The 13,065-nt window shown below is 41.1% G+C and overlaps 2 protein-coding genes across 6 annotated transcripts in view; one reads left to right on the forward strand and one right to left on the reverse strand.

Moving 5' to 3' along the window:
- Positions 1 to 2,134: 2,134 nt before the first annotated feature.
- LOC146657561 (gluconokinase-like) lies at positions 2,135 to 8,998 on the reverse strand. 5 transcript variants are annotated; one of them, XM_085425738.1, is made up of 7 exons: positions 8,891 to 8,998; positions 7,640 to 7,805; positions 7,284 to 7,365; positions 6,822 to 6,852; positions 6,554 to 6,640; positions 4,726 to 4,769; positions 2,135 to 3,966 (listed from the first exon to the last, which is right to left on the reverse strand). In XM_085425738.1, the coding sequence occupies exons 3-7, from the start codon at positions 7,319 to 7,321 to the stop codon at positions 3,597 to 3,599; spliced, it is 570 nt and encodes a 189-aa protein (XP_085281864.1). In that variant the 5' UTR covers positions 7,322 to 7,365; positions 7,640 to 7,805; positions 8,891 to 8,998; the 3' UTR covers positions 2,135 to 3,596. The 5 variants fall into 5 exon arrangements, with proteins under 5 accessions (XP_085281864.1, XP_085281865.1, XP_085281866.1 ...); XM_085425739.1 differs by having other exon boundaries at positions 7,624 to 7,805; XM_085425740.1 differs by having other exon boundaries at positions 8,887 to 8,984.
- A 445-nt stretch (positions 8,999 to 9,443) lies between these two features.
- Positions 9,444 to 13,065, forward strand: part of frmd3 (FERM domain containing 3) — a 64,273-nt gene continuing 60,651 nt past the window's right edge. The window contains exon 1 of the mRNA XM_085425743.1: positions 9,444 to 9,830. Coding sequence (XP_085281869.1) covers positions 9,726 to 9,830 — 105 coding nt within the window. The 5' untranslated portion in view covers positions 9,444 to 9,725. The remainder of the gene's footprint in view (positions 9,831 to 13,065) is intronic.

Here is a 13,065-nt window from a genome sequence, read left to right on the forward strand (position 1 = left end):
TTTTGGTGAATCACAGGCCACTTTTACTTCTGACAAACTCTGCCTCTCGAAGATGCTCTTTTTATACTCCATCACGTTACTGACCTGTTGTAGATGAACAAAATCAGGTGTAAAATGGGCATTCAATGTTTTGTTTTTCTTTACTAAAATGTACTTTTCTGGTCTTCCGTTGCCCCGTCCCAACTCTTTTAAGATGTGTTGCTGCCATCAAATTCAAAATGAGCTCATATTTTTCCAGAAATAGTGTGCGTTTATGAGATTTGCGTATTATTACATTATCTACATTTTACACAACAGCCCAACTTTTTTGGAACCAGGGTTGTTATAGACTGTAGACATAAAAGAATGCAAGTTTGCAGAAATATTCACATTATATTGTTATTATTATCAGAATCGGAATACTTTATTGATCCCTAGGGGAAGTTATTTAATCTCTCTGCTGCCACACTTTAAAGCTCAGGCCTCTTCATGTTGCCACCTGGACAGTCTAATGAAAGCTTTTAGCACCCTGAGACAGTCAGATGTCCTGGATGCACGCAGAAAATTTGCACTCTCATTCTCAGCCAACAGACTGAGCCAGGAGTGCAATATGTTCCGTGATGTTCCCACTCTGTCTAGCTGCTACTGCGGCTTCTGCACCACAGGCTCTAAAGACCGTAAATAATTACAAAGTTTGTCTTCGAACGTAGACTCAGTTTCAAAAGACGTTCAAAGAAAGAAGATGACTTCATGCAAAGTCCAAACCTGCTTGGAGGTCAGTGTTTATCTTGAGGTTAGACACGTACAGAAAGTGAGGTTTGCACAGCCAAGAGAAAATCACATCAGCCATGAAATACCTGATGTGATGCTCTCCCTTAAGCTTGAGCTCTATGCTGCAGTATTTTTGCACCATAAGGAGCAGGCTCATTTATCTCCTTGTGGATTTCACGAGCAAACAACAGACTGAGCAACATCCTTTAGACGACTCGTGGCTCTGTTGTAAACAGAACTATTAAATGCTGTTATTTACTTTGAATTCAATTCTGTTGTTTCTCATTTATGTAAATACGTGCTATTTGTTGCTGAATTTATGAGGCTTTGTATAAGATGCGTTTCCTCCACGCCTCTGTGTTCAAATATAATGTTCTGCAGTTGTTCTGCAGTAGGGTCAAACAGCAGCATTAGTTTAGCAGGATTTTCTGTGGCTACAAATTGTTCTTTTTGGGTAATAATGTATTAAGAATAAGTATGATTAAGTATTTAATCCACAAAATTGTAGAAATAACACTCCTCAAAGCTTTTCTTTCTAATATCTAAACTTGCACTACCCCACTAGAAACACTAGGTGGCATTTAGAGTCTTTTAGTATGGCTTGTATGAAAATCAATTTGAATCTGAGATGTAGCAAAGTAGGTCAAAGTTAACTCATTGTTATTCTCATGTTATTGCCTACAGTATTAAAATGTAAGCCAGAAATCCACATCTGCATGCTCACCTCTGCAAGATATACAAACTGGGTCAAATGTGTTATTCCACTTACTGAAACTGTACAGACCCGTGCACTGAACAACATTAAAAGATGTTCTTAAACTGAGAGCGTTCCTCTGCTTTCCATTCCTGCCTTTTGGGGGCTTACAGCTACCTGACACACGGGACACGTACTCTGTCATCAGATGGATGCGCTCTGCTTGACAACCTGCATGTGTTTGTCTGTTGCCGCCAGACTGGGGGGGGGGGGTTAATCTCCAGCAAAGTGTGTGTGCGGCTGAATGTGTGAGATATGAGAGTAGCCGGGAGGGGGGGTTTCTGGATTAGAAGCTCCAAAAATATTCGGGTTGAGGTTTGTAGATGAGTCACAACACTAGAACAGCTCCACAAGTGCAGGTGTGAGAGAGTGTGTCTGAGTGTTTGGTCTGAACCTCACAGAGTGGAGCAGTGAAGTGTTCAGGTTAAATCTCTTTAATGATTCGACTTTGTCGGTGTGAAGATTTCAATCTCAGAAGAAACTTGTTATCCTGAAAATGATAAAGAAACATTCTCAGCAGAGAAGACACTGTGCAGAGTTTTCTAGGGCTCTAAAACAAACAAAGATGCTTATGTGACCTGACTATCTTTGGGTTTGTTGAGGACAATCATCAGGACAAATAAAGAGCTTCCATGTGTTTATTCCAACTATTAAAAAGATCAGCATCACATCATTTATGATCAAACACTCGAAACGTCCAGAAGTCCAGGGTATGTGGAGAAGTAACAAAAAATGTCCAGATTGAAAAAGAAGGCAAAATTAGTAATGAAATACGTGTGTGTTTGTTTTTTTTAGTTAAAGGATTCAACAACTAAAGGAGATTCGTCACATGTTATCACTATGAAAAGAAGAGAAACACAGAAAAACCTAAAAGCTGGTCACTTAACAAAAAACAATTAGCACCATCTTCCACTCCACACAAATCTATCTGGCCTTAATTAAGCACTCTGGTCTTAGCAGTACAGCAGGGCGGTACCTAAGGCAGGACACACCCCCACAGGCAGAAATCACAGCAGGCTGTAAAAACCTTTTATCTTCACCGTGGCATATTCTTAAAAGATACCATCCTTAAATACGCACAAACCGGTTCAGTTTCAAAGCTTACACACATACACACAATGCATTTATTAGAATGGAACCTAAATATTTAAATGTTTGCAACCAGCTAGAACTCTCGAAAATCACACATACTGTGTATTCCACTCTTCACTAAATAACTAGTGAGCTCGTCAAGCCTGCCACACTCTGTGGTTTTACATCAACACTGAAACAGTGATTTATTTCTCATCCTCACTACAAACCAGACATTAATTAGCTATTCAAAAGGGACTAGAACAACAGTAAAGGCCACACACTCTGTGTTGTTCTACTTAGGCAAACTGCTGGTGCTAAAATGTCACATGACAGTGTGATTACACTGATGTTCATCATCTTAGTCTGTCATGTTGACATGTTAATCATTTCTATCACAGCTTTGTAGGTATTTAGTTTTCAAGTATCTAAAAATATTAATTTTGTCCTAATAAAGGCATTAATCATACTTTTTATTACTCCCGAGGCCTTTAAATCTATTACAAAATTTACAGAGATGTTATATTTCTGTAAAATTATATAGATTTAAGTTTATATAAAAATGGGCTCCATGTTGTATTTAACTTATTCACCTTACATGCTAAAGATGCCCACAGGGACCCCAGAAGGAGACACCACACCAGCCTCGTGGAGTCACAACTTTCCAGTCTTTGTCCAAGCCTGGGTAACTAGGAGGGGAACATCAGGAAGTGCATCTGTGACAATATAATAATCGAACATGTGGATTCATCTACTGCTCAACTGTTTTCAAGATATTCAAGGGAAAGAGGGAAAAAAAGCAAACATCTGATGTCCACTGTCAAGCTCGTGTGCCAGTCCATCGAGTAGATGCTGGATGTTTTCAAATAAGTGGAAACTGTGACTTCCTGGTTGCTGTGGAGAGCCACACAGGGAATCACCAAAGTCATTCAAATGTAATCCTGCAGGATCCTGAATATTTGCTGGAATATCAATGTTACAGCTGCTAAGGATCCCATGTGGTCTGTTGTGGTGGTCAAGGCTACGCTGGTAGCCCTGACCTGTGGTCGATTAAGTGCCTTTCAACCTCCACAGCCATATCATCGATGCCCCTCTGGATGTCCAGTGTCAACACATTCTCCTCATCAGATGGAGCCTCTAAAGTATCAAACTGGGAACGCAGCATGTCGGCTTTCATATAGTGACCCCTCCGGGCCACCATCCTCTGGTAAATGAATTCATAGTCACCACGAAGGAAAAGAAAAAAGACATCAGGAGAAGCCGGAGGGAAGATTTCTTGGTCTGTCTCCGAAGGGGAAGTGAGGGCTTTGGAGCCATGGAGGAGGATCCGTCTGTACTGGTGCTTCAGTGCAGAGCACACCAGGAGAGCATCAGAGCCTGAACTCCTCTCTCTGTGACAGGAAGACATGAACATATGTACAAAGTTGCTGAGGGCAGGAATGAATAACTACTGAAGTTCAGACTGAAAAAAATAAGCTTAAAGTAAACTTTAGTCTCAACAACTAAAGAGAAAAAGATTGACGCAAGGACGAGCGGATGGAGAAAAATAAGTGCATCTGAGTGTGGAAGAGTTAAGCAGAAGGACTCTTTGATGTTGCCGCTGACGTTTTTAGAAAAAGACGACACACTTTTTGCTTCTCCCTCACCTCTTTTCCTCACTTAATCTGTCTTTACTCCCCAAACTGTTTTTCCTGGCTCTCTGGTTTTCATCTCAAGTTTCACGACCATCGTTGACATTTTTTCTCTCTTGACAATTTCATGCCTGCACATTCTCACCTCGCTCCTCTGCTCTTCAGCTCTACCTCTAAACCCATCATCTTCTCCTTTATGTCATAAAAAATACCTGTTTTCATGAAACGTGTGTGTGTGCAGTTGGCTTACAGCAGATATTAGGGTAAATTGCCACAAAACACTGGCGGCCATCAGTTTTACTCCCTCAGTCACAAGATTTTTAGAAAACTTGACCTCTGACCTTGACTGTGAGGTCGAGGTCAAAATCCTGCCGCCTCGCCCTCCTTTTTGTAACCTTTGATGTGATGACAACACCCCCCACATCAACCTTTAAAAGGCTGATGGTTTAAAAAAAAGCCAATGTTGTGTCCTTTGAAATGATAGAACTTATGTATTTGTAGAGATTGGTTAGCGCTCACCTCTGAATGACTTCGTGTAGTTTGAGAAGCCACGGCAATCTGTCCTGCAGAGACAAAGAAATGCAAACACTAAACACAAAAACTGATTTTTGTTGTGCACAGCTTAGTTTAAGATTGTGTATTTAACTCCTTTAAATAGTTTTCCAGCTGGTGTGTATATATATATATATGGCTAAAAGAAAAGTCACCACATGGATTTAACTACACAAATAACTAAGAGCCTTCCGCTGGGTAATTACTGCGGTGAATAACGTGTTTCGGCTGGCAACAAATGATTTAACACAAACTAACGACATGAGCAGCTCCTCATTTGTTAAAGAAACATTTTGAAAGACATTGTGGAAAAAAAGGGTCAAATTATTGACTTGTATCAAGCAAATTGTAAAATACTCGTGGCCTTAAGAAAACCACATATCAGTGACGCTAATTGGGGAAAAAAGAGCTCTGATATTCCTGGAGGCAAAACAAAAAGGTCATGTGGTCTGAGGAGTCCAGATCTACTCTGTAATGAGTGGAAAGAAAACGGTAAAGGGTAAGAAGAGAAGAGGATGAAGTGCTGCAGTCATTAACCCCACTCCCTACCACACGAGCCTGTTATGAAGTGGGGTTGCTACAGCTGGTCAGGTCTAAGGTTCAGCAACATTATGTGCCCAAAAATGAGGTCAGCTGACTACCTGAGCCTACTTAACGATCAGGTTTTTCCATTAATTAATATTTTTATCCCTATTGGCAGGGGCATATTCCAAGATGACAATAACAGGATTCATCGGGCTCAAATTATGAAAGTGACTATGGAAGCGTCAGACATCTTTTTAACTCTGTGACTGGACACCACAGGGTCCACCTTTAAAGCCCACTGAGAATCTTTGAATTATGCTGGAAAAGACTTGAAATCTTGTCTGTTTCCTTCAAAAAGACATTTGATGACCTTCCCTGTACTCTCATTTACAAGTTAGAATACTTTGGTATCCGTCAATGAAGATGTGATTTAATGACTATTACAATAACTTCTGGGTAACAGTTTTCAGCAGATTAAACCCAGAGAAGGTACTTCTCTCACTTTTGACAATCAAACATGTGGTTCAACCTATGCAAGCTCCTCAGGAACACAGAGGCTGCACAGATCTGACTCACTCCCTTGCATGCAGGTTTCTGAGCGCGCTCATGTCCTGTTTGGTCACGCCAACCTCAACCTGCCAACTCTAATAGTAGCATGAAAGACACATTTTGCCAGAGCCTGACAGTAATCCTGTATTTACATTTCTGCTCCACTCCTCGCACATCATTTATTCTCAAACTGCCAACTGTTGACAATTTTTAAAATATGCCAAAGGGTTGGACGGAGCACGTCCCTGGGTAATTCTCCTCGCTGTTCAAAGCAGACCTCTGAGCGGGAGGTTATCATCTGCCACCAAACACCGCTACCGGTGAACTGCTGCCAAATGCTGGCGGGGGCTCCTCTGCCTGTAAGCCTGTATACTCAACTTTGGCAGGAAGCCAGACAATTGTTTGGAGGGCTCCCTTTATTTAAAAAGTCAGCATGGATGGGGAGGAGATGAGCCCTGAACAAACAGATAATAAATGACTGAACTGAATTTCAGGACTGACGGTTGTTATGAAAAGTTCAGCATCGCTCCCTGCTGCTTTCACTGTCTGCACGACTGAAGCTCCCTCCGGCTACTTGTGGATTTTGTGCATTTCTGTAAGTCAAACAGAGTTATTTAGTCCTGACAGAAGAGAGACTGAACGCCATAAATGATTGACATGTAAGTGAAGCAGACAGAATGCACACTCACACTCAGACACACACACACACACCTGGGCTGACCTGATCTGTAAGCGCTTCACCGCGAGACATCTTCTCGATGTTCTCCCGTGGGTGGAAGTCATCCCCTTCGTACAGGGGCCAACCCAGCTGATGGGTAAACACACATGGACAGAAGAGTATTAGGCACACAAGGAACCAAGAGGGAGGTGTGTGTGTGTGTGTGTGTGTGTGTGTGTGTGTGTGTGTGTGTGTGTGTGTGTGTGTGTGTGTGTGTGTGTGTGTGTGTGTGTGTGTGGGGAGGTTGTTGGTTAGAGTTGAGGCTACTTACCTTTTCAGATAGGAAGATCCCAAAGGTGCTTCTATATTTAAAATAAATAAATAAAGAGTATCAAGGACAAAACTGGTTTAGCAACATTTGAGAAATGTTGCAATAAAACAACTGTCAGCATCCTTTAATATCATAAAAATATGATATTATTATTAACTAATTTTGAAAATATTCACTTTTTTTGGACCTTCTCTTTTAGCTGTGAGAATTTTCTACTTCTTTTTTGTGCTGTTTTCACTGTCTTAAGACATTGTTTTTATGTCTTTATTTTGTGTGTTAACCACATTGAGTTTACATGTAATAAATCGTGTAATATAAATAAAATTGCCATTGTCTGTCAATATAATCTCTATTAAACAGGGTATCGTTATATACTGATGGTTATAATGGTACAGAAACAGCTCATTTACTTTTGTTTCACAAAACTTATGCATGAAATACATGAACATACTGTGTACATACTTTCCACAACCCGAGACTCCCATTATGATGTAGATCATCCTGGTTGTGGTTCTTCATGCACTATATTTAAAGCAGGCTTTTCCTGAAAAGGATTAAACAAGAAAAAGGAAATAAATATATCTGATTGTAAGATTTTAGAGCTTTAAAGTTTAAATCAATATTAATAAATTATTGTAAAAATACATCATTAGAAGTGAAAAGCACCCACTGAACATTTTACTTAAGTCAAATTAATAATGACAATCGTGAGAACTAACTGGCCATTTTATTAGGCACACGTGTTCAACTGCTTGTTTACACAAATATCTAATTAGCCAATAACACAGCAGCAACTAAGTACATCAGATGTGGTCAACCTGCCGAAGTTCAAACGGAGCATCACAAAGGGAGATGAAGGTGATTTGAATGATTTTGAATGTGGCATGCTAGTTGGTATCACGTGGGCTGGTCTGAGTTTTTCAGAAACTGCTGATCTGCTGGGATTTTCTCACACAGGCATCTCAAAGGTTTACAGAGACTGGTCTAAAAAAGAGAAAATATCTCATGAGCATCAGTTCTTTGGGATGGTACACAGTCAGAAATCTGGGTGTAAACAACATGAAATTCTTGATCTATCCTGTCTTATATCAGAGCTTTAGCTAGAGATGGAGTGGAAATGGTGTGGGGGATATTTCACTGGCACACTTTGGGCCCCTTGGTACCAACTGAGCTTCAAGTAAACACCACAGTCTACCAGAGAACTGTTGGTGACCACGTCCATCCCAATGACTGTTTTCTGGAATCATTGGTCCATCCCTTTATAACCACAGTTTAACCATCTTCTGATGCATACTACAAAGCTCACAACAAGTCCTGCGTTGTAACAGCAGTACAGGCTGTTGCTGGTGGTGTAATGGTGTGGGGAATGGTTTTTTGGCACACTTTGGACCCCTTGAAACTGAATTGACCATCATTTAAACCCTTTATAACGACAGTGTTGCTATCATCTGATGGGTGCTTCCAGTAGGATGCCAAGCCACAAAGCTCAAATCATCTCACACTGGTTTCCTAAACATGACAATAAGTTCACAGTCGCCAGATCTGAATCCAGTAGAGCATCTTTGGGATCTGCACCTGATGCTATCATGTCAGTGTGGAGCAAAAACATCTGAGGAATGTTTCCAGCACTTTGTTGAATTCATGCCATGCCATGAAGAATTAAGGTGAAAGGTGGTCCAACGTGATACCTCATAAAGTGGCCGATGAGTGCATGCATAAATGTTTTCTACAGCTGATGATAGTTTCCTTAAGGACTAATCTGCTGGGTTGTTTTTTTTTTTTTTTTTGCTCTGTCCAGTTAACTGGACGTTTAAACTGTAACCGATGCCGCCGTTATAATGAACGGGTGGAGCTTCCGTAGCTATAAAAAGCGATCAGTTCTTAAACGCGGAAGTCCAGCTGAAGTGCAGCTTCCCACTAAAATTCAATTCAATCTTTACTGGCAGACTTTAGCACGTTTACAGTTGCTGTTCGTTAAAGAAAAACTAGCCTCGGTTTTACGTCACGAAAAAAAAAATCAAGCCTTCCTGAAAAGCTGAAACAAACAGTAACAAAAATGTGAGACCTGCCTGCTAAACGTGACTCCGGCGCAGGAAAGAGGCGATAACATCCCGTGAACGAACGATTTGACCATGGCCTCTGGCTGTTTTGCTAAGGGACGTGATGACGCACTAAGCACGTCGCTTACGTTAACAATTAAAGGGACCGCGGTGTTGCGTTACAACGAAATTGACTCTGACGTCATTACCGATTAAATTAATTATTTAATCTCAGTTTGAGTGTCGTTACAATGAGGAAATATCAGTAACAATGCATATATATTATATGAGTTTTATTATTTATCGCTAACGCAAACATTTAAATACATATGGAAGGTAAAGATGCCGTTTTTGCAGCATCAGCAACCTCTGAAATAATACTTGTTATAATTGGTAAATAGTTATAATCAAAGGGTATCCACAGGGCAGGGCAATCTACACTCGCCAGGTCTCCCGTGTCATTTGGACGTAATTGCAATGAGGAGCAATGAGAAGGGTCACAAGACACTTGTGAAGTGGGGTTAAGCCAGAGGGAGAGAGAGAGAGGAGGAGGAGGAGTAGAGGGAAAACCATCCTCCGTCCTGTAGATCCATCAGTGGGCAGGCTGGAGACGGATGAAAGCTCTCCTCCCATCCTTCTCTGCTGCATCCATCCGCTCTCTTATCCATCCATCTAACCATCCACCACCCCATCCACCTATTCATCTCCAAGGGCGTCTCAAGGGGTGACAAGACCCGACTGAACGGCAATGTATACGCGGACGCGTGCGTGTGCGTGAGTCATCCGTGTGCGTGAGCCTCTGCGCGCGTCTGGTCTTGTCTGTGGAACCTCCGACATGAGGGGCTGAAACAGAACCGACAGAAGGATGAAAATGCTCCGGTTTCGCAGCCCCAGCCTCCGCTCCTTGGACCAGGAGATACTCTGTACGATCCGGTTACTGGACGACTCCGAGATCTCCTGCAGCATTCAGGTAGATTAAAGCCCTGCGCGTCTCATCTACCAGTCCATCTCGTAGTCTTTGATAATTGCGAATGTCACGTGGACGCAGTGGATCAATTTTACGCAGGCATGGAGAATTAAAACTAGGGGGCTGCAACAACCTCACGCTTATTATTATTATGATTATTATGATTATTATTATGATGATGATGATGATGATGATTATTATTATTATTATTATTATTATTATTATGACTCGTCGTTTAATAAGAGCTTTCTCCTTAATTTCCCTTCTGCTGTAAATTACTGGAAAGGTTGCTGCCTTGCTCAGACGATTCAGGCAGTGGAGAGAAAACAGCAAGCCCAGTAGCGATCCATGCATTTGCGTTGTGGTCACCGTGGCTAGATGTGACTGCCATAGAGTGAAGTCTCATGAACTTTGATTTATAGAAGATAAAACGATGGAGCGCCATGGGCGTGGTGGTGATGATGATAGTAGTGATAACATGGACGGAAACTGTTTGAGTTATTGATTGCAATTATGAGAGGCTGTGGCTGGCTGAGTGGGAGAGAGACGGAAACACTGATGTGCTTTACTTGTGTGGTCTCATTTCTGTTTGCCACAGAGATGATAATACATACCCTCTACCAGCAGCAGCAGCAAGTGTCTTTATCAGACAGTGAAGATAGTCACTGTAAAGCACTGAGTTCGTGATGCAGGTATTTATGCTGAGCTATCTCCATTGTGGAGAAACCGAGTCTATAACTATCACTTTCAATTGCTTTTTGCAGTTTGACCTAACATGAGCTGCTGAAAAGATCTGCAACTTACTTTCAGTTTTTTTTTATTTCTGTTAAAATAAATGTACCCACATATATACCAAGAAAAAAATAATTTTCATTACTTTAAAGATGGGCTTGTGAATAATATTAACAGGAAAAGATCAACTCTGTGCTTTAATATCTTTAATGTCACATAAAGGTGTGGCATAAGTCTTTCCAAAAGCATCCTTTGCTCTGCTATGTGTCATGTGTTTGTCAGAAGTCCTCTTATTTGAAAGAATAAGACATTTTTTGCTACTCTCCTAGTGTAGTTGGTCCCACGTTTGTCCAAAAAGCAAAATATCGTTGGTTTGATTCTGAAAAGAGACACAAATCCCACCGGTGTATGTCAGAAAGGGCATGTGTTGTAAAAATAAAATAAAATAAAATCTGCCATACTGTCCAGTATGTGGTGATACTGTGTCTGATCAGTAATCTTTTTTTAATCTGAAATGAAAATTTCATCTTTAAGTGAAGACATTAGCTCAGGCAGACTGATAACCGAAGCACAAAATTAAAACCACAACAAAACTGAAATCCTGTCAAATCCAAATCAATGTGCTTTGTAAAACCCGATCCTTGGATCCAATCAATGAATCCTTTAACTATCCTCACCTGAGATCTAACGCTGGGACGTTTTAAGACTGCTTGAACAAAGGAAAGTATAGATTCCTCCAGTCTTCACAAACAAACTAAATCCTGTGAGGCTCCACAGCCCCTCCAGCCCTGAGCTGCAGCTGTTGCCAGAGAGATAAACATAAAATCCCGTCAGTCTTCCAGTTTATGATGCATTATTACACATAAAAATATATGAAATGCTGAACAGCAAATAAGTGCCAAGTCACAATATGACTGGATTCTATTGCACTGTGCTATGGTTTTTTTCACTTACATCTTCAGCACTGCACCAAATCCTCCACACAGCTGAAGCACCTTGTTGACAAGCCTGAGTTGTACGGGGCTGAGGGCGAAGTGAATGCTCAGAGCTCAGAGCGCCACCTCTTCTCGCCCTAAACCGCCTTCGGAGCGAGTTGTCCGCTGGTCTGCTGTTTAACCCGAAAGACTGAGAGCACTTGCTGCATGTCAGACTAGCTGTCTTGCTGGTTTCCTGCATGTACTCAATCAATGATTTAAAAAACATCTTCAGGTCCAGTGGAAGAGAAGGAGGAGAGCAGAGAGAGGAGAGACGAGATTGGCTCTGTTTTCTTTGTGTTTAGTGCTGATAATGCATGTACAGTTTCGTGCTTGCGTCTCTGAGAGCAGAAGAATGTGTTAAACTGTGTACATGAGTATTAAAGCTTTTACTTTTTTTTTTTCCAGGAGATGTGAAAGCGTGTGTGTGCTTTTATCCATGCGCGAGAGTATTTATGAACGATACGGAAATGGACGTTTATATTTCTAGCTGACTGCATTTTCCAGGGCTTTCTTTAATGGCTTTGTGTTCCGGTGCTGAGCTGCTCCTTCCTACATATTTCATGATGTTTCCTGTGCTCCTCATGCTACACTTCTGCTTCTCAACAACAGCGCGTCTCCTCTTACCGCTGCTAGGAGACCTCCATCTCTTACTTTATCTGCTCTTTTTTTTTCCTCTTTGCATTTCTTATTTTGTCAGCTTTTCCCAATTGTCCTGCATATGTAGGTCAGAATAAAATGACAAACATATAATGAAAATAGGAAAATTGAAAGAACTGTGTGTTTGAATAGTTCCTAAAATGTACTTCTGAGCACAAACCACGACTGAATAGAGTGTAATGTCAGTCTGGGATGCCCTTGATTCCTTTAACTTTTCTCTAAGGCATCAGTTCAGTTGACTCTGGATTAAAGACACTGGTGCATTAGCTGCTCCCTTTGGGGACACAGTATTTGGCACTGCATAGATAATCCTGAAGACTTTAAAGTCTCGAAACACCCCACCCAGTATAATTACTTGTAAGGCAATATCCAGCGCAGTGCAGAAAACAAAGGGATGTTCAAGTGACTTGAACAATTCAAGTAACTTTGCAGTCGTTTTGCACTTTGCTAGGTACACCTATCCTATACCTTGTTGATGTCAGAGGAGAATGATGAGGCAGCTTTGAGCCGACAGGAAGGCAAAAGTAACTCAAATAACCATTTGTATGCAGAAGACCATTTCTGAACACACAACATCTCAAACCTTGAAGCAGGTGGGCTAAAGCTGCAGAAGACCACACTGGGTGCCGCTCCTGTCAGAATAAGAAAATTGAGGCTCACCAAAATTGGACAATAGAAGATTAGAAAAAGGTTGCATGATTGGATGAGTCTCAGATTATGCAGTGACATTTGGATGGTAGAGTCAGAATTGACCATAAACAGCATCCTGCTTTGTATCAAAGGTTCAGGTTGTTGTCGATGTATTGGTGTGGGGGATATTATCATCAATTAAGCATAATTTAAATGGTACTGCCTACCTGAGTGTTACTGCT

This window comes from Rhamphochromis longiceps, linkage group LG12 (assembly GCF_057381845.1).
Source record: "Rhamphochromis longiceps isolate RC_006_pf linkage group LG12, R_longiceps_female_GT1.1, whole genome shotgun sequence".
Taxonomy (NCBI): domain Eukaryota; kingdom Metazoa; phylum Chordata; class Actinopteri; order Cichliformes; family Cichlidae; genus Rhamphochromis; species Rhamphochromis longiceps.

Bases quoted from the DNA above. Each gene is read 5' to 3' on its own strand.
- LOC146657561 (XM_085425738.1), bottom strand. From the start codon at position 7,321: ATGATCTACATCATAATGGGAGTCTCGGGTTGTGGAAA. The intron at 6,853-7,283 runs GTATGTACACAG...TTTTAAATATAG, and splicing joins GGAGTCTCGGGTTGTGGAAA to AAGCACCTTTGGGATCTTCC. The intron at 6,641-6,821 runs GTAAGTAGCCTC...TTTACCCATCAG, and splicing joins GGATCTTCCTATCTGAAAAG to CTGGGTTGGCCCCTGTACGA.